This window comes from Varroa destructor, unplaced genomic scaffold (genome assembly GCF_002443255.2).
Source record: "Varroa destructor unplaced genomic scaffold, Vdes_3.0 BEIS01000002.1, whole genome shotgun sequence".
In the NCBI taxonomy this organism is placed as follows: Eukaryota; Metazoa; Arthropoda; class Arachnida; order Mesostigmata; family Varroidae; genus Varroa; species Varroa destructor.
This window is the reverse complement of record NW_019211455.1, coordinates 55,513,525-55,537,671: the sequence shown is the minus strand read 5'-3', so window position 1 is coordinate 55,537,671 and position 24,147 is coordinate 55,513,525. Positions and strand designations below refer to the sequence as shown.

Here is a 24,147-nt window from a genome sequence, read left to right as displayed (position 1 = left end):
CTTGCAAGGTCACTAATGTTACGCGAACTTGTGCTGAACAAATTTTTGTTAAAGGCAAATTCGAGCCTGGCGAAACTGTTTATACAGAAGAACAGACATGTGCGGAGGAATTCTATGCCGTAGAAGCACCTTCCGAGTTAATGTACGCAAAAGAGGCACTTGCGGAAATTGTTTAGGACAAAGAACCAGTTCTGGAAGTAGTTGATAAAGAAGGGACTTCTGTCGAAGCTGTTTATGATGAAAAATCGCCTGCAAAAGCCACATATGCCGAAGAAACCTATGGGAGTACGACATGCGCAGAGTGAGGATACAGCGCAGATGAGGGCTGCACCGATCACCAGCACGTTTCTACACAGGGATACAATATAGTGGAAGAGACGGTGTGAACACACGAAGAACAAGAATACGTCGAGGCAAACTACGCGTAGTGGGAATACGTTGCGGCGGAGATGTATGTCGCCAAGCAAGAACACTCCACAAAAAAATTGAATGGTTCCAACAACAACAACCAATGACGACAATAACAGTACCATGAGACGAAAACGTGCGCTGTAATGATAGATAAAACAGTTACTTTGCTAAATATTGTAGCTCAAGAGATGTCGTGCACCTACAGACAGACGGAAACTCGATCAGTGGTAACCCAAAATTTTAGGACCTCATCGTGCCAGGTCCGCCTGAGCGGATGCATAGATGAGATAATAGTGTATACGGCCCGTACGACTCGTTAACTAATATTTTAACCATCTATTGTGTACTTGATTTTCTTTCTCTAAAATGGTATGATATATCCACTAGAAACTTACATCTCGAAATGCAATACTGGTTAGCTTTCGTAAACGCCCTCAGTGAGGCGTACTAAAAACGAATTTGCAAAAAAAAACTTTTTCTATATAGACGGCAAAATATTTTAATAGTTTGCCTCTCACAACGTAATCTTTTTTTCTCTATAGTTTAAAACAGCTTCCCTTTTTTAGACCTCTACAAACATATAATAGGTAAACCTAAAAAACTTCATTATATTTTTAGAGGCGTTATAGTAGGACCGAGTAATCAGCGTGCGCAGCTTTGCTAAAGTCATTATTCTGCCATGCATGTATGCATGCATGCATGGAGATAGTTTAAACCAACTCGAAAAGCAGCTCGCTGACCTATCTGAGAGCCTTCCGGTCCTAACCGCGACAACTGAGATAGTAAACCAGTATGTCGTTGCTTTAAAACGAGGACATCACGCCAAGCTCGTACAGCGACTTGCTGACGAATGGCTTCCGCATGGAGGATCGCACAGTTGTCGGATTAGCTTCGGTCCATCGTATTGCCATCATTGGTAATTAAGTTTTTCAAACATTCTGTTATTGCATGATAGCTACCTCTTCCCTATATGTACTAGGTTAGAGAAGTAGTTCCTGCTGCCTTTTGTCTCAGTATCTAAAGGCAAAAATCAGCAGAATTTTCTGGACCCGGTTAGTAATTTTAACTAATAGGAGGCGAAAACGGTAGTCCTATTGTAACTCTTTTTCTGCTACTAGAAGCACTATGTTTCTCCTAAAAGAATTACAGAATTCGGTAGCGACAGACGAGCTGACAACTATACGATAGCTTCGAACCATTGAGGGTTTCGATTGAATGACGGGCCTATCACAAAAGAAGTGTCGATGGCGTTCTTTGGTTTAAAAAACGGATAAAAAAAGAAAAGCATTTCAGTTTCAATTCACCGAATCACCGTAGTACTCCTTGATTTTATTGATCGATTTGGCTTAAGTTAAACCAAGTATTCCTTGATTCTTAACTTGATCGCGCTTGCCAGTTCCCCGGAGTGCTAGTAGCTACAAAACCCATTTACATCCGGTCTGATCCACTTGACTGACATATGGGAAAACTATCGTTCAACCCGTGTCGTAATTAGTTCTTATCGATTCCTTTGCAGATATCGCCAAGCAATTAGCGGTTTTTTGAAGAGTGAAGTTTAGCGACTGAAAAAGAATAGTGTTATTGCTGTATATCTAAAGGAACTTAGCGACATTAAACTTCTCACACAATTTACGATAAAAAAGAAACATAAAATAAAAAAAAAAGTCTACTTTTGTTTGAATGTTGAACTCCAATAGTAGTGGACATTAATCAATTCAATTTAGAAGTTAATTGCAGTACACATTTGATTTCTGGGTATCATTATGTAAGTCGTTTCGTGTAGATATTTACTCTTATGTACTTAAGAATGATGAACTGCAGAACCATCGAATATACCATCAAAAATCAACTATGCAGGCCTTTTTCTGAAAAACAAATTTCTGTAATTGATGATAAAAAAAAAAAAACGGCTTCTCTGATACGCGGTATCCATTTTCTCGCGGCCATGAGTCGGGAACATTGTACGTTGATTTTTATGATGTATTAGTTGCAGTACGTTGCTATGGCGTCATGAACATGTAGCCATAAACAGTTTTAACTTCAATGTTGGCAAATGGTTATTGTTAGCATATCGAAATGGTGCCGCCTGAATATTAAACGTAAAATACTAATTTCAAATACACTGATCATTTACGTAAAGAACACTTCGGCAAAATTTTAATTCTGTTTGTTAACTTAACCTAATGCGTGTTATAATCTCATAATCCGACAACTTTAACTTAACTCAAAAATAATAAAATTCAAGATTTCAGTCGATATGTAAATGACTCGTTGATGTTTCACTGATGAAATTTTCTCAGAGGACTGAACAGTCGATGAGGCGTATCCATATCGTTTCCCATCTTCATCTTGAAAATCATGTACTAATACTTCTTCTGCATCCTAGAGATGTTTTTTCTTGTTAAAAGGTAGAACTAGTTTCAAGTACTACCGCAGTTCATACGCGCAAAAGTTTTGCGCATCTAAGGCTCATAACCGATAGTTGTACGCAATGAGACCCTAGCACAAAACAATTGCGGCCAGCTGGTTTTTGGCTAATGAGTAAAAATACGATTTTGTGTCCGTAACAAAAATTCTAGGTACCGCTTCGGCTACTATCCGTTATTTTGATTTGACACTTGGTAGGACCTGAACTTAGCGTAAGAATCAAATTTAGACAAACTTAGCTCGAGATGTAGCAATGCAAATCGATTGCATCGTTAAGACGGTTAGTCAGAAAAAACTTTGCTAAAATGATACGTAAACGTATAAACATCAGCGCTCTTGTTTACGAAATCACGTTCACCGCTTCAGGGCAGCGTGATTTACGTGCAGATGCACGTGATTTGCGGCAGCTAAATCAACACCCGAGAAACGTATGCGGCCGGTCTCGCAGTTAAGAAGACTTACGAATGTGATAATAATTTTGTGACGAGCTTTTGTAATAACAAATATCAATTTACTGTTTGATCTTTTGTTATTGTCATGGTCGATTATCAATTGTTGGCAAAGTTCTCGCCGATAGAAAAACAAGACAACGGTTGTGGCTAGCGGTAGTACCGCTAAGTTATCGTAAAATGAATTATCGACAAGTCGTACGAGAGGCTTGGGCCGGGTTCTGTTTCGTTCAAACGAATATTAAATAAACTATATAAATAATTATTTAGCCAACCTAGAATATAAGGCTTGAATTCGGGTCGTACGCACACACGTGGGCCAGCTTCGATGCAAATAGGCTATATGCAACGCCATTGCAAAATCCTTTATTTACAACTTGAACATTTCTATCGGATGTACACTCAGAAAATCCATTAGTACCATGTGCTCTTTGATTTGCAACCATGTGCTCAGACCTCACCGGGATCGTTTCTCGGCGATCTGCGTAAATCAGAACTTAGGCGCTCGCAGCATTGAACGGCTGTGTTACCTTTACGAGCAATCTCCGTGGCTTTGTAGAAAATTCTATATTATGCTTTATGCAATTAATGACAGCTATTTGAGAAACACTTAATTGTACCCCCCGTGATTTGATGTAAACATTCGCTTCATAGACAGTTCAACTGGGGTCTTTATCCTCTATATAATACGTTTATTATAATTGTACTACTAAAAATTATTGACGATATGTGAAGATTCATCTCGTTCTTCACCTTCTCTCTTCACTTTATTTCTGCAGTTCGTTGAAATTTTCCTTTCTTGGCTTGTGATTTCCTCCGTCCTGTCGAGCCTGCTCAGGATGTCGCCCTCTGACCTGAATAATCTCTCTGAGAATTTATCATCCTATTTTAGTGGTCTTAACGCTTCATTATCCCAACACGTGCTCAAATGCGATCCTTAACAAGTGACTTTTGGCCTCGACGAGTTTTGCACTTTCGGAAATGCGCGAGAAAAGCATTGTACAGAACAAACTACAAAAAACGAATATTTTTACGTGGCATACTTGGGGCCACGTTTCACAAAACACGCTAGACAACTATATTATAGTGTTTTGTACAAATCGGTGCTACTTTTACTGTCGTATCACGGATTCGCTGCCAAAAAGGCACTTCGAGATATGCGGAGAAGTTCTTGCTTTAAATAACCCTTGCAAATCAACATGGGCATTAACAGATGGAATTATTCTAGGGTTACAAGCATCCAGGTCTATTCTAGAGCCCGAATGTATTAAATGTAATCGCGTATTGGCCTGTTAGGATATTCGATGTGAGCAATGACAATGTAACTTAAAGAACTTTGAGCAAGCGAATTTTTTTTACAAAGATTATGAAAATTTCAGAAATATAGATGACTATAGAGTGCCCGGCTTGACCTTATCAAAAGTCTCAGTCTGCAACCAGAATACAGAGCATAAGTAGTTGATGCGTCTTCATTTTGTAAGGAGCTGGTAGTAAAGACCTTTTTCTAGATAAATAAAGTACTTTTAGCGCCGCGCTTCTATGATATGACAGTCTGTTCTAGCGCATTATTCAATCGAAATAATCAAGGGTGCCTAGAGCAGTTCTACCCTACTTACATTTTCAGAAATGGTCGTTTTACGCATCTCGAGAGCATTTACCGTTAATAACTTACAAAGTTACTAAATGTTGTGTAAATCCACTTACGAACATATAAAATTCGTTTCATTTTAATCACTTCTGTTCATTGGTACAAAAGATGGTTAGCTGTTCCGCTTTGCCTACGGGAAGCCCTCGAATTACAAGATGTACGGGCGATGCTTCTTCAAAGATACTTTGCCAGCATTTCAGTTCGAACTCGGCCTGATAGAGTAACGTGGCGACTACCCAGCCTTTAAGGGGCAACGCTTATCAGTGTCACATGTTCTCATTCTAATACTTCAAAGTAACGCTCACATCTACACTACAGTGTGTCTGCCTGAAGTCTTCTAGCAAACTACGGCATCTTACCAAACTAGATTTGCCAGTGAAGTTCGGATGGAATTGCACTGCGGCCCCGTAGCAGCGCAGTGCGTAATCTGTTTGTGTGCTAAACCCGGCCCAGGTTTGAATCCGGGCGTATCTATACGGTTCGTCCTGCGTTGGTAGGAACTAGTCGTTTGTAACCATACCTAATGACTTAAAACATAGATAATATTAAGGGGTTGCAGTTTGCAAGAGCAACACTTGAACAGTATGAGAAAGAATATTCCTTTGTACTAATGATTAAGCCTCAGGTAGGTTCTCACTGCGAACATTCTAGACTTTCGGGCTTATCGGGCCGCTACGGGAGCACCTGTGAAGCCAGAACGAACTTGGGCCATTTTCCTTCTCTGAAAAGAAACACAACAAACAATCCGTAGTGTTATCTGGATCAGTTTCAATGTTCGGCTGATAGCAAAAATAGAGAAACATTTCACGCACCGCCAAATGAACAGATACTCTATCTAGAACACTCGAATTTTTCGAAGAAGAGAAAGAAAGCTCGTCGTTATCGCTTTTTTACGCCGTTGCCACAGCTGTTTTCATCGTTTGGTAGAATGTCCCAGTCAATATCGATGTGATTGTTGCTTACTTTCTGACAATTTTCAGTCGAATAGAACAAACACACAGAGGTCATCCCCGAGGATGATGAAGGATTTGTTTTTGTTAGTAATAAAAACGATGTTTTTTGCCGAAACGCAGATATATGATGATTTATACGAGAAATATGATGATTTAATTGGCCCATTCCTTTCAAATCGGACTATTGTGGAAGCGTAGGCTTTGTCGCAGAGTCGCTATTGAGGCGTAATTTGCCATCGCGGAGTTATGTTATTCTCATCAAGTTGTTTGTTTGTTTGTTTGTTCGTTCGTTCGTTTGTTTCTGGGCTAGTTCCAATCGGGTTCGTGTAGTTCGCACAGTCCCTGAGGACAAACTGGTAAAATATATTATATAGATAACAATATATAAATTTGAGTAAGGCATTGACATGTTATCCTTTATTTCACGAATTCCTTTAAAAAGATCTAACTTTAATTTCAAATACATTTAAGCATAATACGATATCTCGAACTGATCGAGTTTCTAGGGGAATATTTTTGTCACCTTATTTAGGTGCTTCGTTCCATTGATGCTGCTCGTATTTGAAGTAACTGATAGTAAATGTTCGGCTATCACTGTCTCTAGCAATTATGTCGCGTCGTTTTCTAGCGGGGATTGTTCCAAGACTTGTCTTTTCTATATCACCTTGTATTTGTGCAGTTTTCGAAGCACTATGAAAAATAATCCGTGTTCCAAGCCCTCTGGTACGTCTGCTTTTTTTACTATTTAAATGAGAAAAATTTAATAGAATACGGAAAGCCAACGGAAACAGGCTTTACCTGAGACAGAGCATTCCGCGCGTCTTGTCTCGAACGCTCTGAATGTAACGACCGACAGCTGGTGGAAGTTAAATGTGATCAGCTATGATGTAATGCTGGAGATGACGATCTTCATGTCGATTCACGAAGGCTTGCTATACTCACAATTTTTATTTATATATATAGACATTTATCTTTATGTATTTGTGCACTGTACAGCAGCTACGATTACGTTAGCTTTAGCGCTATAAATTGTTCTAAATCTAGTTCTAGAAACAAAGACAACAATCCTACGAGACGACGAATAGTAAAAGTTGATTGAGGATTGAGAGACCGCTGGACATAAAAAGATCGCATCACTTAAATCCTTTTGACTAACCTGAGTTCAATAATAGACTATGCGTCCTGTATAAAGTTTAGTAGAAGGTGGACAAATAAAAACCTTTTCTTCCAACCTGTCTCGAGATTAATTAAGGGCAAACCGTTCGACACGGAATACCAAAATAACTGACGTCCTCAGTTTGTTGGAAGGCTATCAAGAAGTTGCCTTTGGTATGCTATGTCGGCCGCGGAAATTGAACCTTGGTCCTCGATGTCATGGCTCACAGTACGATGCTTATCGAACGTACGCTTACTCTTACAGCAGGATAAAGCTCTAATGTGAGCCACTACGACATTCAGCGCGATAGTAATATTCTCAATGTTATTTATACTGCCGCTCCTGATTTCCTTGCGCTTTTTCAGCGACACTCCAAGGTCCAATTTGAAACTACGTTCGATGTCTCGTAGACAAAATAGCATTGACTCTTTTTTATTAGTCATCGAAAAATCCTGTCCCGTCCGATTAGGTAGACATGGTCTATTGATTCGAAAGGGGCAACTACTGCATCGCAGAGGTGTAATCAGTAAAAAAAAAAAAAAAAAAAGTTGTAAGATAAAAAAAAAACTGCCCCATTTAGTGGATCGCCTTTCACATAGGTATTTCGCGTAAATATCTAGATACAGGTACTCCTATATCAAATAGTGTAAGCTTTAACAGGAATCTTTTTTGATAGGCAATTTCGGTCAAAATCATTTGAAAGATATAGAGAAAATGGTAGATTTGTCTGAGATGGCTAAAATCAACCTATTAATGATCTATGATACTATCTCCGCGCGCACTAGATTCGGGACAAATGATACACCATACCTTTGCTTACCGCATGCTTTCCCTTGCAGGATGGCAGATTTAATTCAGATATATTTAATGTAATATTTATATTAAGTATAGATTCTTTTCAATCAGTAGAATAAGAGCTGTTGAGAATTAGGCTAGAAAGCTAACGTTGTCTCGTAAATGAGCCATTTAAGCAGATCTAGGCATTTTGGATAATTCGAAATGCCGGGTTTTTTTTGCCGTACAACTTGAGTCGCAATTGAACTGCTAATCCTGCCCAGTTTGAAACATATAAATTACGGCATTGTAATTTGTGCCTCATACTCACTGTCTTACTCCCATTTCTTTGTTTCTCTGAGAGTTTGCCTGTTTTTTTCAACCTGTTTCTCTCGCGATTTTGTTGTCCCTAACTTTTCATCAGCAGGACAGAGGTCCTTGCAACAATCACATCAGTAGATTCATTAACGCCCTATTCGGGTTTGCTGACAATTATTTCCTTTTCTACTTTTATCGGTAGCTTTACACGAATAGAATTGATAGAAATATCAGTAACCAACAGAACATATGCAATTTCAATAATAAAAAAATTAACGACATTTTTTCTCACTTTCTACGCGAGTTTTTTCTGCAAGTGTGTCCGATCGTCTTGGCGAGATAACCATCTTTCCAACTTCAAGTCGGCAGATAAACACACTCACCTAAAAATGCGTAAGCATGAGTCACCCGTTTTGTCTTCTTCCTTTTCAGTTTATGGCCATTTTTATCTTCACAATACATTTTTGTATCTATGCTTTTTCTATTACAGATCACGTTCGATGATAGTCCGATCGAATGGTCAGTCGATCGCGGTTCCGTCGCTTCTTGCTACTGTTTCTATATCAATTTATAAATGCTCGCTAGTTTATCCATTCATTGAATAAAATAGTAATTTTCACCTGTTTACCTACATTTTCCCCTTACGCCACTGTTCAATGGCTAGTAGACAAGTTGCAACAATTAGGCTTTGCAGTACGCATGTCTCAGCCACATGTGAACTTGAACGCATCGGCTACTTCAACGTAAATCAGTAGCTAGAGCCCCTCGTTGCAACGGTAATAACTAATAAGCTGGCTACTAAAGTTACATTTTGTTTAAGTAACTTGGCTGATGTTTAGCGATTTGGCAGAACTACCGTGCGATCGGCTTTGCCTCTCCTACCTCACTAGTAACAGGAACGAAAACAGAAACGAGCAGAATCGTTACGAAATGGTAGACTTGCGTAACGTACGATTGTAGTCTGACCATCGTCACTTTGGCCCTAACGCTGACCGCCACTTTAACCCTTCACTCAAATAAGCGCGTTACCCCATCGATGGCCATCATCATCATCGAAGAGCACTTTCTGTGAAGTGATTTTTCTCGCGTCACATAGCCGTTTGGCTGTATGACTGACGGTGTGTTTAACCTAGTAATCATTTAACTGTTAAACGCACGGTAGAGAGAGGGTTGTCGTTTCTTGGCCTATTCGTCTGACCAAGACCACCTCGATTGACCGACCGACTGATGAGTAAATGCGGGAAGTGCAGAAATTACTTCGTCCATCTAGTCGATGGTTACTCTCCCCGAATCAGATACACCGCCCTAACCAGTTTTAAGATGATGGAAAAAAGCAAACCAAATTAGCGTCTGCCACCGTCAAATGGTTCAATCTTAACGATTTAGTACTGCGATCAGCGGAGTTCCGCATTTGTTCCGCTGCTTTGACATAGTACGCTATATAGTGTGCGCTTATAAATGACTTTCTGTAACCGCTTTAGCAGCTTTTGTAGGGGCTGCTGGAAGTAGCTCATATCTGTAAAAAAAAAAGAACTTGAAATATTAAGGCACAACTTAACCGAAGGCTTCCCTTTCGATATCCAGTGAGCCAACGTAACAGCTACCAGCTGTTTCAGCATTCGTTCGCCCAGTTATATAAGGCAGTTCATAGTAGATTTACATATTTATATCAAAATTACAAATTACATAATTGGAAAAATAGTATGCTAGAAAGAAACCTACTTTTCCTCCTAGTTCGGAGCGTGTCCTAAGAATATCTGGCAAGTTACTTTAACTAAAATTGTATTAATTCAACTAGACTCATTTTGTCCACATAACATAGTATCTTAATGCTATACATACGCTTGGTCCTGAAAGCTAATTATATTGTCAAGTTATATACGCAGAGTTTTTGACTATGTCTAGAAAATGTGAATGAATAGAAGATACAGGAAGCATATAACTTACTCTCTTTAAACATACATTTTTCTATACTGTAAGCCCATGTTTACTCCTCTGTAGGCATATGTTTGCCTCATCCTGTATCTCTTTTCTTTAAACTCGCCGAACATATCTCACGTATTGCTTATCAGTTATAGGCGGGTGAAACAGACCGGCGTTACTCGACTCGGCATCAAGTACGTCCTATTAAAAGCCAAAAAAACTCATCTCCCCTTCGTCCAGCGTCGTCCCAGAAGCGTCGGCAGTAGCGATCGTTGTTTAACAACATTAGCCACTGGAGTAGCATGGCTTCAGACCATACGAACAGGGCTCCTTCGGACTTGCCAAAAATGATATCTTACGTTGCGACGAGCGCTGCTATCACAACGGTCAACGGTAGCTGGTATAAACAGAAGACATATGTCGGCTGAAAGCTAAGGCTGTTCCCAATTTTTTTAATTTATTCTGTTTTTATTATTGTTGTTTTTGCCGTTGCTGCCGTCTCTCCGACTGTCAGCGTACGAATCTTCTTTGATCTTTCTCTTGAGGGCGGATATGCAAATGGTGAAATACTAAAACGATGGCAGTAGAATATACGCATATCCATATATATATATACATATATATATATATATACATATATATATATATATATATATATATATATATATATATATATAAGGACCGCCAAAAGGAGAGACTTGTTGCGGCCCATTGATACGGATTATAGTTTCAGGACAGTAGTAAGAAGGACAAATTAACGCAATAACGAGCAATATAGAAAAGGGCGTAAAGAAAACAGTTGTGTCCGACGAATCGCTCGATGCTTGATCGCTTCTAGTTGGACAGGAAAACTATTGACGCACACGCAGTTAAGTAAAGGCAACATCATGGTATCTTTCGCCTGATGCCTAAGCAAACGCTCTGCATAAAGGCTTTTTAGATCAGACGTTTTGAATTCTATATATACATGTCAATCCAAACAGCTTTATCTGTATTGGATGTCTGACCTAGAAACTTATGCTACCTACCTCTAGACGGGCTACGAGGTAACAAGAAGCTGCCATAGCGTTCTATTTGTTTCATTAAATTCTGCGCTCTTTATGTGGGAAAAAGTTTATTGCTAAAAATAGACCAGTTCGCTTTGGAAAAGATTGAAAATTTAATCAATATGTATGTATTCCACTAATTCTCTAAGATGTAGCTAATTAGCTTTCCTTACACTGGAAGAGTAAAAAACCTAAAATTCGCTTGTGGGCTTAATTGAATAAACTTCACCTTTGTAGCATTTGCAGTGGCACATTATATGGGAACCCTTTGTGTGAAAAATCCTAAACTTCCCATTTGTTGTTTCTTTAACTAACTTTGAAAATGGGAATAGATCTAACGAAAAGAGTTGACAGAATATGGACTTAAGGACATTTTGGAGAAATAAATACGACGGTATTGTGTTTGACTACCTTGTAACTTCAAATCTGCCTGTCTGAAAAGCAAAAAAGAAAACAGCTTATTTTGAGTAAACGTTTGCGCCCTGTAAATGACAATATTGTGGCTGCATAATTAAGTCACATCACCGATCCCAATCTAGCTTCATGATGTCCCGTTTTTTGACTTCTTCGCTAATGTAGCTAGTGATTTAGTCATTTTGATGAAATAGTGAAGTTATCGACCAAATCGAACTTCAATAGTGCGACACAAAAGATTCGTGGTCATGGAGGTTGTGAAAGGAATATTGAATCGCTAGTACGTAGCGAGTTACAGGTTAGACAAACACGATGGATAACGTCTTTCAGAGTACCATCTCTACCTCTATCAGTCGGTGTGACTTGTATTAAATTTTCAGTAAATGTTGTAAACCGCAATTCTACACAAACATTTCAGTAATCCCAGCAGTTAGCCATCAGACCCGATCGACCGTTACTTTCCCGCTCAATTTGTGGAACGAAAAATATGTAATATATAATAATGAAACATATAAAGCAGGCAAAACCTGCCTCGTACACCCGTCCGGAGCTTGTAAAAAATCAAAGATCTTTCTCAGGTAAACATTCAAAACAAAAAGCGTACGTTCTTAGAGAAGGCGCTGCCGTATTTTTCAGCCACAGTCTCTGAAACATTAACGAAGAAATTAAAGATCAAAAATAATTTTCGTGTTTCTGTTATCAATCGATGTTAAGTTTATGATTCGAATTTTACGGCGTGTATTCCTCTTTCGATGCCGATTGAGCTGACCACTTTAGATAGCGCAGAATGTTCACTAAACGAAGTAACAGTTATCTGTTACCGATAAAATCATCAGTATTAACAATGACTGTGCTTTAACACTGAAGAGCCTCTTTCCCATTCGATGGTTTATCAGGTTTACTGGATTAGCGGTTAGGCTAGGTACTTGATCGTAATCCCCTGTCACGGTTCAGTTCTATCATCGAGCTTCCGTTTTGAGTATAAAGGGCCATTATGCTTCGGCGTCCCATCAGAACGCACTACTGCTGTAACTAGCGTTAGATTAAAATACACTTATCCACCTGATCCAATCCACTTTTACATGTTCTAACGAAAAATAATGTACATATATAGTCTAGGATATGCGCACATATTGCGTGGCCGGATGCTTGGTTTCGTAGTAGAGGCGGGTCAGGTTCAGTGTAACCTACTCAAGAATGCTATAAATATCGGCAATTTCGAAGATGTCGAGTGGCAAAACACACGATTCGCATCATTCTTTCTGCTGTTTAATTATGTAATTTTTATGTATGTTTATGCAGTAATTATGTCTATTTTAATTTAGAAAAGATAATAGTAAAGGAGATTTATAGACAGACGATAATGAAATCTAGTATCTATCATTTTACCATTTCGGCCATATTGCAAATACCCTAGTTTTGCCACGGCACGGATATGTGACTCTTTCATATGTTTTCAGGCCAAATAATACGAGATATATATATGTTAATAACAGGACATAATTGTTCATCTGCATGGTCAAATCCGCGTCACGCAATCTTACCAGGAAAAAGAATAGCAAAGAAACAAATTAGGTCTTTGTTGCTACCTTAATGAATGCTGAAGAGAGCATAGTTAAGCTCAAGTTGAAAGGTCAGACATCAGATTTCGCAGAAAAATTATTAATCACTCTATGATTTCAGCGATTTTGGAGGTGCGACGAGAAAATCCGCAAGTAAACCTAAGTATTACCCTTGATACCTAATAGACATTTCTGCGTTGTTCAGCTTTGTGTCTTCACGCGGGCTAACGAATATGATTCTATCAGTAAATAACCTAACTTAACATAGTTCCATATCTTTTCTAAAGCACTGAACAGACAAGTTAAACTTATAATTTATAAACTCTCCTTGAAACCCTTGATTTTCATAGAAATCACTTTACACTCATGGGATTCTATTTCAGTTTTCAACAAATTCTGCATCTTGATATTCAAAGCTATACTTAAAAGAGGTGCTCTATAAATGCTCCTTACAGTCAAACACGACCGACATTATGACGCCCACATATATATACTATATCGGCTACAGTCGTAGATCAAACCCAGCTGCAATGTGTACCCATTAAGAGCGACAATAAAACAACGAGGTCGACCTTGTCTAAGGGGCTTAAATAAACGTTGACAACAACGTACAGTTGAAATTATATTCATACGGTAGAGATCTTACAACCAGAGCGAATTTTAACGATATAACTCTACCTGCAAATACAGACTCGTTTCTACTGCATTGCAGGACAAGCCAACCCCAATTACGTCGGTGTAAAATTATATTCTTAGAACATACAAATGACTAGTTTCGGTGTGACGGCAAGCGATGTATCAGACGGTTTTAAGACGCCGACGTCAAGTCCTTTCCACTATCACAAATAATAACACCTTGAATATTCCGACGCAATTCAATACCTCACTCAAGAATCGATCAGTAATCACATATTAGGCCATAAAAGTCTTCGAAGCAATAAGGGGAAGTCTCTGTCTATAATCAGCGATCATAGAGAGTCAGATGCCAATCAATTAATATTATGATGTCTACCTAGTGTGTTTATACAAGATTAGAATTTTTTAGGCTGTGTACTTTTTTTTCGCAATTTAGGACATTTAAACAAACTTTTCGGGAGAAATGGTAAGTAAAGAAATGGAAAAACGCGGTCTTGCTTTCTCAATCAGGCCTTCGAAATGGTTTACGTGCCTCCTCGATGCGGCCTCCGAAGTCACAGACTGCATTAAGCAAGCTCAAACGAAAAGTAGAGTCTAACCAAGCTTTGTCAGATTTACAATCTTGCTTTCATAGAAACTAAGAGAGAATGAAATAGAACTCATAAAGAGGGAAGAGAGACAAAACGCTCAAGACTTGACACTAAATTCTTTTGATATTATTAGATATTAGTAACGGGTTCGACACAAATGGGAAGTAGTTATAAAGCTCTAGAGCAAAACGGCTTTCCACCATACCTCAGGAAAATAGTACCTTTAGAGCTAGATTGATAGAAATTTTGGGCTGGAGGGGGGGGGGGGGGGAGTTGAGACGGAAGACTAAATTAGAAGCCTGACAAAAGTTAATTCGTAGAGCGACCTAGTTAAGCCTTGCCTGTGACGAGGTGGTGACGACCTTAAAGTTTAACCTACCACGATTATCTAGCATTAATTCTGATAACACACTTTGTAGAAGGGTTAGAAGGACAGGCGAGTGAGGCATTCGCCGGCGCCACCATGAACCGGATGGAAAATTACATTTTCCAAGTGGGGCCGAAGAAAAGCAAAGCAGTTTGTAAAAGCTGACAATTGCAGAAATTGCTCGAGAAGCATACGAAAATTGCATAAAAATCAGTAGGCAAACTATTCAAAGATTGTTCTGAATACAGATGTGACAGGAAGGGAACATGTCCAACACGTTGCAGGAAAAACATTTCCTAGTGCACTTAACCTAGCGGAAGTTAGGTTTCAAATGAGAGGCCTCTAAGGGCGCGTAAGACGCCTTCTAACGTCGGTAGAGCTATGCTGGCCTGCTACAGGCGAATATCGCGTTTGACAAATTGCGGCGCAAAAAAATCTAGCAATTAAAGTGATCAGAACATATAGGACTGTGTCCACCAAGATGGTTTTCGTGCTCGCTAAAATGTTACCCTGGGATCTTTTGGTGGAAGAAAGATATATGTGTCTGTCGATGGCACTAACAGCTAGTGTGCGTAAACGTTAAAAACAATGGTCACAACCGGCATCGATAAATAGACCGCGAAACTAGGCGCAGTTTTCCATGCCGCACCTGCGAGTCTGGCATGACAACACCAATGGGACCTAATCTACCATACCAAGTAGTTATTGACTGAATACGATCAATACCAGACCCACATGGTACATCACATATACGTATTATGCACATCAGATGAGACAGATAGAGCATACCTCTTAGTATCTAAATGTGAAGTTCTCTGAGAAGAGAGCAGAGACGTATTGCGAGGTATATCTTGAATCGCGCTTAAGGACGTTGTTGATCACACGCTTGGGTTTACAGAGCAGGAGGGTAAGCACGTAAAATTAGAAAAGGTAAGAATAAAAAGGCGGAAAGTGCAGAGGGCAGGAAAAGAATAAAGAATAAGAACTTTTCAACTCTTCCCTAACTTTGAGGAATATGACGTAGTGACTCAAAGCAATTTTAGGTTTCAAAAAGAGTAGCAGCTGAATATTATTGCGCTTTACACCATAAAAGTACGATCCTACCTGTCTGTCTGTCTGTCTGTCGACAAGTCAATGGATGGATCCAACGCTTGGGCGCTGGATGGACCCATCAAATGGACTGTGAAATGTCCGAATGAAGTAGCTCGGGTATCTATGAGATAAGATGGACAGAGCCGCAAAACGTAAGGGGCAAAGCTTGCTAAATCCATTTGATAAACTATTTTTAGACCGCTAAATATGAAGGCGCCAATTTATCCTCATCTATTGACTGGACCCTTCGTGAGGTCCTGCTAATTTTTTGAGTTTGATAAATGCATTGCCAGACATGCAACAGACGTATTATTTATAACTTCCATAAAGTTGAAAAGTAGCTTTTGAAGAAGTTATTTAAACTTAACGCAAAGAGGAAGTTCGGACTCGTTTTTAGGCCTAGCGGGGTCGAAATTAAAGAAGTTAAATCTTATAAATGGATAAATGCGACTGTCGTATATGCCTAGTACGCATAAGAGTCAAGCACAGAAAGATCTGAACCTACATTCATTGCTACTAGCCCGTCATTTTAAAACAGTTTGACATTTCTTACATAATGGTTAATATTATCTTAATAGTCTTCACTGCCCTTAATAGATAATGCTCTCTTCTGGTAAAAATTTCGCATTTTTAGGATCGCTTTTTAAAGTTAGTCTTTAAACATGGCGGTATTTGTTGTGTTTCAGAAAAGACATATTGAAAGAATTTTATGTTTTGCTCGATGCTGATTGAAACGTCTCCGGAGCGTTGGCAAATTATCGATGCCCATTTTTTCCGACTTGGTCTGTTTGCATTATTCCACAAATCGATCCATAGAGCAGTCGCATCAACTATTTTCTTATATTTAGTGGATCAAAATGATACCACACAGAACCAATTAGATGATTCCACGTATCTTAACACCCATTCTTCCTCGTTACTAAGCATCTCGTGCTACCCCCTGACACACGTTCGGCACTAATACAGCGTATTCTTACCTATATATTTTTTTTCCCACAGTTCAGCCCAACAATTTCCTATATGCTCGGATTCTTTGTAACTGTTTGAGTAAGCCGTGGTTAAGCTATGTTTGTAGGCTTATCTCGGGGGGGGGGGGGGGGGATGGCCTTCAAGCTTATGGCCGAGGTAAAGCCTGAGTTCTGCATTTCAGTTTCCGTCTTCAAGGCAATCTGCCGAAAAACGTATACGTCACAAACGCAATAATAGCTTGGAGAATTGAAGACCCGATGTGGACCGCCTACCATAGAAATGGCCAGCATGCCGCAGCAGTTGGGCGGCTTACCTTGTTAACTCCTCTGCCCTAAAAAATAAAACCGTTTGTTGAAAATGCCTGTATCAAGGGATGCTATACGATACACTGTGCCCTTTCTCGCCGCAGCGTGGGAATACGGGATCATAATACAATGAGATATCCTTCAAAAAGACTTCACAGCGCGAGAACTAACGCAAGGCCTTGGGAGCCCACGCACCAAAAAAATCGCCAGTCCAGATACGGTCTGTAACGAGCTTTTCTAACACACCGTCATTCTAGCGTCGCGCTGGACGGCATTAGTTAATAAATGCTTACATTAATGGTACGCTTCGAGTCCACTGGGGAAATGCTACCTTGTTACTCACCCCTAAAGAAAGATGTTTGTACTAACTATCCTGTGGTTTGCCGACTGATAGACTAAACAACCCTTTAGAAAGCGTTTATACCATTCTAACGGAACAACATGAGCTCCATAGGGAAAGTTCTACAGAAACAGTGTGCAAAATTCTGATAGCCGACGTCAAGAGAGCACTGACTACGCCGCGCAATTCCCTTTACACGTTGCTAGTCAAGCCCAAGGCAGCACTTGGCTCGTCGCCTAGGTACAAGGTAATGCTCGCGTTCACCGAGGTGGGTGTCCCTCGTCCCTTCGACACTGTGATTTAGGTTCGAACCCGAGCATAGATATACCTTGTTTCGTGCTGTCTCTCTGATGGGATGGTCGCCTAACGGCGACACCGGACATAGAACTCGAAACATATAGGTGGATGCTCCTCTGAACGTGCGATTTTTCTCCTGGACAGAATAACAGTCGACCATGGAGTGGCTGAATATTCACCCTTTACACAGGCAACTGATTTGGCTCTGGGAGTCAATTTAAGCCCACTATTATTTTGCATTTTGTTGAAGCATCTTCATAATCAAATAAGAGGGCCGAAGAGATCAGTCGAAGTCATCTTGTATGTGGATGACTCACAAATGTACGGGTTAAACAGATTTTGGGTGCAGCAAGCTTTTACTCCTTGCGGCAGTGAAAAGTTTCGAACTGACCGTAAACTTGACCAAGACGGGGGCGGTAAAATTTAAAAAAAGAAGCAGTCTGACAGGTTATGCCTTTTCAAATTATTTCTTGTCTATGTATGTCGGTTCCCGTATTTAGGGTTGCATTTCTTTACGAACGGCAGGAATTTTAATGCGTACCTTACTGAAAGATACCAGAAGGCTGTGTTGGCCACATCGCTTGCCTCATCCGCCCGCTCTTAGCCTGTTTGATTTGAAGGTAGATCCAATCGTAGCATATACGATACGCATACACTGAGAAGTTCTTACAGTAAATAACCTCGAACAAGTAAATCACGTCAAAGTCTCTTTCCTCTAAAGAACACTTGGACTACTTATAGTGACCTAAAAAAAAACAGTGTGTGCCCTAGCCGACTTAGCGCTGCTGTTCGATAACCTATTTTGTTGCTTTGGGCTTCCAGCAACGAAAGCCTTCAAGACGAATTTTAGAAGCTGGAAGCAAAAATTCGCGGCTATCGGTGGGGTTTCTCTCCTCTGGGTTCCATGAGGGGCAGCGAATGCAAAAAAAAAGCTACTAAATCAACACAGCGTCACTTGTTTTGCTAGGCAGGAATTCCGCCATAGACTCATAGACATCATTTTCCGCTCGTCGCCCCCCGGTAGCACCTTTAAACGTCACGTGAATCTCTCAAGTTAGCTTTATAGATTCGCATGTATATATATATATAAAGGTTCGCACAATCCATGTGACGCAAAGTGTTTTAAATGATCCCATATACTTTCTCTAACGCTGGCATATGGTTTTCTCAACCCGTATTTTTTTTAGTTTTTATGACATTTTTACTACTATTAGCAAAAGTGGATAAAGAAAATGATGATAAGATATTCTTTATTTCTATAGCTAGTTTTCTTTACTGTTCGATTGTTGGTCCTATCCTTACTCGGTTGCTTCCTATCCGTATATGTGGAGGTTCTAGCAGTGACAGTTGGGAGTTTGGTCAATGACTGCCCAACCTGCGTCTCAGCAGTTAGCGGACAGAGTCACTTGTGGGTTCCTGTTCTGTAGCGTTCGGTTATGGATGCCGGCAGATCACCACTCAGCCGCTGTCTCTATTCTCGTGGTTATGGTTTTTTTTGCTGGAGCAGTGGATGGAGTTTGTTATTGTTGATGATGGTGCTTGTGGCGGCAGCACAGCAGCGTCTGCAGCGACATTCATGGCGATGATTCGGCCGCCTGCGAAAGAGTAGCGATCCACAGACTGCAGCCCGCCCGGCAACTGGGTGTTAGCCATTAGCCGACCCATAGTCAGCCCTTCGCTTCTGGGAACCTTCATAGCAGACGCAGATTAGTGCGCAGTTTCGACCCTGTTGGGGGGGGGGGGGGGGTAGCCGCCCCGAACCTTGCTCGAACCTGGTGATCTCCGCCATGTTGCTTCCTGCCGCTGTGGCAGCGACCGCTCGAACGAGCGATAAAACAACGCTGAAGGATAAATGGCAAAGCGAACGCTAAGACAGTCAGTGGGTTGTCACAGTCTGAGGTACAGAATTGCTAGCTCAAAAGTTAAGCGAATGTGCATCACATCACTCAGGTGTCGCGTAAGTGCGTGATGCAGAAAGCTTAACGATGGCGGGAAAACTCCGAAAGGGCATATAGTCAATTAATTCAGCTGGCTGACAGTTGGTTGAAGCGAAAGCTGGCCTACCAATAGAGTAAAGCAATTCGCTGGGTTTTGTTGGCTTGGCGACAGGAATGGCGAACACATCAACGCATCTGAGGCAGACGGCGGTTAACGCAAATCTATTAGGTGAAAATTTTATAAGCTCTTTAATTATTATGTATGTGTGCTGGCCACCCTGCACGCACCTATAGCACGAAGCAAGATAGGAAAGGCTGACTTCGTCGAGGGAATATTTGACGTCAGTCTAACAACAACGATGCAGGCTTTGCGTAATATACACTTATCAGATTTTTTTTATTTATTTATTATGAAATAATTTAAATGTCAATAATAAGCAGACTAAAAGTACGAGGACGAGCTACCAAATGTGTTCTTTGCCAAAAACATACTTATGGGCTAAAGCTCGCAGGCGACAAACGCCTACGCTGATTTCCAAGACGTTTTTAACGTCACATGTAACAGTCATGCTGAACTATGCGATAATGCACCACGGACCGTTGTTTGACAAATTGTCATCACTATTTATTTTGGCGATCACTGACGCATAGAGGATGGCATAATTTTCCGTCCTCAAACGCCGCTCTAACTCATACATTCACTGTTATTTCAATTTACAACATAATCTAGATAAGATTAATAAGCACCACTTGTTTGTCAGCAGCAGCCGTTGTTATATGGCTGTCTATATATCGATATATCACCACCGGTGAAGCTTAGACTCAACTGGTCCGAACAGACACAAAACGTAAGCCAAGTGATTTGTCTGCTGCCATAGCTGTGACGTCAGCTATGGCAGCAGCGTTTTTACGTGTCTCCTCCAGAATTTCTGAAGTCGAGCGATTTTTACTGGCTATCGCGCCGATTGTAACAGCAATAAGGTAATTCTGCCGTAGCCCGTTTTCCACTAACCACTCCTCTCATGGCACACACTTCGAAGGGCAGATCAGGTCTACGCAGAGATGATTTACAATGAACCAAGTTTGCGTACGCTATCGTACGCCGGGCCAGTGCTACGTTTCTCTATACTGCGTAATCTAGCCAGCGCAACGTCGTGGTACAACGCAGCGGTAAATTAATCTCTATGCCCGTGGACAACGGCAAACCAATCCTTGGCAATAGCGCGGACGGCGACGACCGCAGTCCATAATAGGCGAAGCGTACTACCAGCGTTACTGTGCACTGCCGTCAAGCAACCTACGGCTGCTTTCGAGATGGCAAGTCACTGACCTGTACAGCAGTCATTTGGCCCGACATCCACGATCAGCCGCCACCAGCGACGGAGGCACTGGCGTTCGAATGATGTGGCTAACGCCACTAGCAGCATACGGGAGACAGATTGTCGCTGACAAACATCTGTTCGAAACGGAACAGTGTCCTTTAGCCACCCGGCCGGCCTGCTAACCGACGGCACGGCCGGTGACCACTTACACACACGCACACGGACCCATATAGGGACAAACGCATACCTACACAGAATATAGAACATCGGATTAGCGTTGTCTTCTTTGAAATCTGCAATTATGAAGATGTTTATAGAGAAGTGTGAGCGTAATTGCGAAATCTTCGCTTGACGTACCCTATTGCACGATAGATTTTATTCAATAATGTAAAGAGACTTTGTTAGTTTTTTTATATCGTTTACATAGAAAAAAGAACGAACTACTCTGCAGTTCAGTATAGTTTGTTTTGCTGAAAAGTGGCTTTGTAAAGCGCCTACTCGGACTGCTTTACGCCTGGAAGTTCAGTCAAGCACCAGGTTATTACATTCTACTAAGGATTAGCGTGATCGTTATTATCCGTTGCATTACTAAATCGGAGTCGAGTTCAGCCGGCCTTAGGCTGGATTACGCCTTACACTAAGCTGCCCTAAGCACATTAGATTAGGCCAAATCATGTTTAGCTTGATTAGCCAGACATGTAGCGTGTCTAGCTAAATATATATGTATATGTATGCTCGGACAGTGGTGTCATTCTCGCCAACACCGTCATTCTACCGGTTGGATACGCCGGCCCAAGGACAACTCTGCTGACCTAAATCGGCAGAGTTGCTTTTGCGTTAGCCGAGCTGTCGGCCGCATTCGCCCGAGTGCTTAAAAAGCAGCTTCCTCAACTGGAAGGGGCAAAGGGGCAGAAGTTTACGGGAAGCTAGGACGGAGCCAATAAGGGGGCGACGCTGTCAAGGGTATACCACGCTGAGATATAGCCCCCGAAGGAGCTTTCAGATTTAAAAAAGCGACGAGAAAGACGTCACATTGTATCATTGGGTTCCGCAATGGTCCTGCTGCAGCTGTTGCCTACTCCAGCGTTGACATCGCCCTCATCGCCGAAAAACTGTTGGCTTTGGCAGAGTCAAGGACAGAGTCGCTCAATTTTCTGACAAAGCCGGTCCTAGTGAAAGTTGCCATTGACTCGCTGCCAAGCTGTTGTAGATGTATAATAATTACCTGTAAGGCTAGTTCAAAATAAGCTTCCTGCTGAGGTATCATGCGAGCAGCATAGCACAGTCATGTTTGCACATCTCAACTCGACCGCCTAGGCACACAGATGCGGCCTGCATCCAGACAAGCCAGGAAAGGCACTGCCCTCGCAAGGCTACAAGGAACACCGAGTAAAATAAGATTCTAGCTACAGCCTAATAAAGTCACTGCGACTACCAGTGAGAAAAGGCGCAGCAGCTAATAGGGAATGGAAAATATCAAAACGTTTTATAAGCAGTGGAAGAAAAATGGGGGTCCTATGACAGGAGAAGAACAACGCCTCACTGTCAGAGGCACTTAGAACAGCTCTCAGACATAGAGAGGAGGTAGTCAGGGCTCCGGCAGAAGCGGTAACAACGGCCGCAGCATTGGAAGAAGCAAGTGACGGGGGTTGCTGCTGCTGCTGATGGTACCAAGCAAAGAGAGGCGCATCGTAATGCAATAGGAGTCCGACAGTCTTCAACAAACGTAAACAACCGGCCTCGAAGGGGCGTGGCCTATTGGCCTGGGCCCATCTCCACTCGCTACCACGAACACAATCTCTCTTTCCCAGTCACGGTCGCCGCTGCTACGCACACAGCACAGCTGATCAACAGCTGATCGCCCACCGGGTGATCGCCGGATGAGAGCGGATAAGCAGACACATACCGGCGCTCTAAGTGTGGCTGTTACTTTCTTTTGTCAAGAACAAGTATCCTACCTCTTGCTACCAAGTTACTATACGTACCCGCTGAGTGATGGGACCATTGATTCATCACTATTTTGCCAATCTACATCTTGTCGGTTTAGTGGACCGATTTCAACTTAAAATCAGCTGCTGCCACAGCCGTTTCGATAGGAACGACGGTCCAAAACGATCTTTTTTGCCTCTTTCGTTTGTTATTTAAGCCGTTTGGTACCCAAACTTCAAGCACAAAAAAAGATACTCCTGCTATATAGCAGTAACTGACTGACTGACTGACTGACTGACTGCCTGCCTGCATGTGTGTCTAAGAACCAACGGCCGGCGCACTTACGCACGAAGGCCGGAGGAACAAAATGACGGCAACGGCCGCCAAAACAGCGGCGCGAAATAGGTCATCGTTGCTCATTTCGCCGATTGGCTGCGTTGAGTCATGTGACCGAAGTCGCTCTCTCCTTCGTCAGTCAGCTGGCCGAACGGCTGGCCGGCATCGGGGGTGCCGGCCGGTGCCTGCGAACGTCTGTTTCCATGTAGTTGGTCTGTTGTTGTCTGTTGGAGTGGCCGGGTGTGTGTGTGTGTGTGTGTGTGTGAGTGTGCAAGTGTGTATGGGTGTGTGCGTGTGCGTCAGTTGTGGCATGTTTGGAGGATAAGGGTATATGTCGTCTGAATGCCGGCTGTGTGTTAGTGTGCGTGTCTATATATGTGAGTGTGCGTGTGTATAGTAGTGTGTGCATATATATATGTGTGTGTGTGTTAGTGTCTGAGTGTGTGTGAGTGTCCGTGAGTGAGTGTGAGTGTGAGCCTGTGAGTGAGTGTGTTAGTATGTGTGTGTCTGTGTGTGTGTGTATGGGTGTGTGTGTATGTGTGTGTGTGTATGGGTGTGTGTGTATGGGTGTGTGTGTGTGTGGGTGTGTGTGTGTGTGTGTGTGTGTGTGTGTGTGTTGTGTGTGTGTGTGTGTGTGTGTGTGTGTGTGTGTGTCTACGAGAGCGTGGGTATTTGTGTGAGTGCGCATGTGTGTGACCGTGAGTGCGCGCGTGTGTGCGTACTAGTGGACGCGTGGATGGGTGCGCGTTTGTCCGTGAATGCGCGTCGCGTGTGAGTGTACGCGTGTGTGCATGTGTGCCTAGTCCAGAGATCTTATCTTATGTAATCGTTGTGCGTGTAAATTGTACGAGCGTCCGCGTCTGTGTAGGTTCAGATGAACAGCTGGGTTTGTCAGTCAGTTGGGCTGTATTGCTGGCCAGTTTCCGTCGACATGTCCACCGGCCGG

At 41.7% G+C, this 24,147-nt stretch overlaps 1 protein-coding gene and 1 long non-coding RNA gene across 14 annotated transcripts in view; one reads left to right on the top strand and one right to left on the bottom strand.

Annotated features, from left to right (window-relative positions):
- LOC111245821 (uncharacterized) overlaps positions 1-2,669 on the top strand; it is a 45,190-nt gene extending 42,521 nt beyond the window's left edge. For 12 of the 13 annotated variants that reach the window (XR_015320801.1, XR_015320805.1, XR_015320798.1 and 9 more), the window contains one exon: positions 55-2,669. Coding sequence is in view for 3 of the 13 variants with exons in the window: in XM_086979835.1 (XP_086835961.1) it covers positions 55-176 (122 nt within the window). In the remaining 10 variants the exon portion in view is untranslated. The remainder of the gene's footprint in view (positions 1-54) is intronic. The other variant, XR_002671500.2, reaches the window with a different exon arrangement.
- LOC147758024 (uncharacterized) lies at positions 1,705-23,273 on the bottom strand. Its single transcript, XR_015320824.1, has 3 exons — positions 22,922-23,273; positions 5,295-5,656; positions 1,705-1,973 (listed from the first exon to the last, which is right to left on the bottom strand). It is a non-coding gene; the product is annotated as an uncharacterized LOC147758024 (long non-coding RNA).
- Between the last annotated feature and the right edge of the window lie 874 nt (positions 23,274-24,147).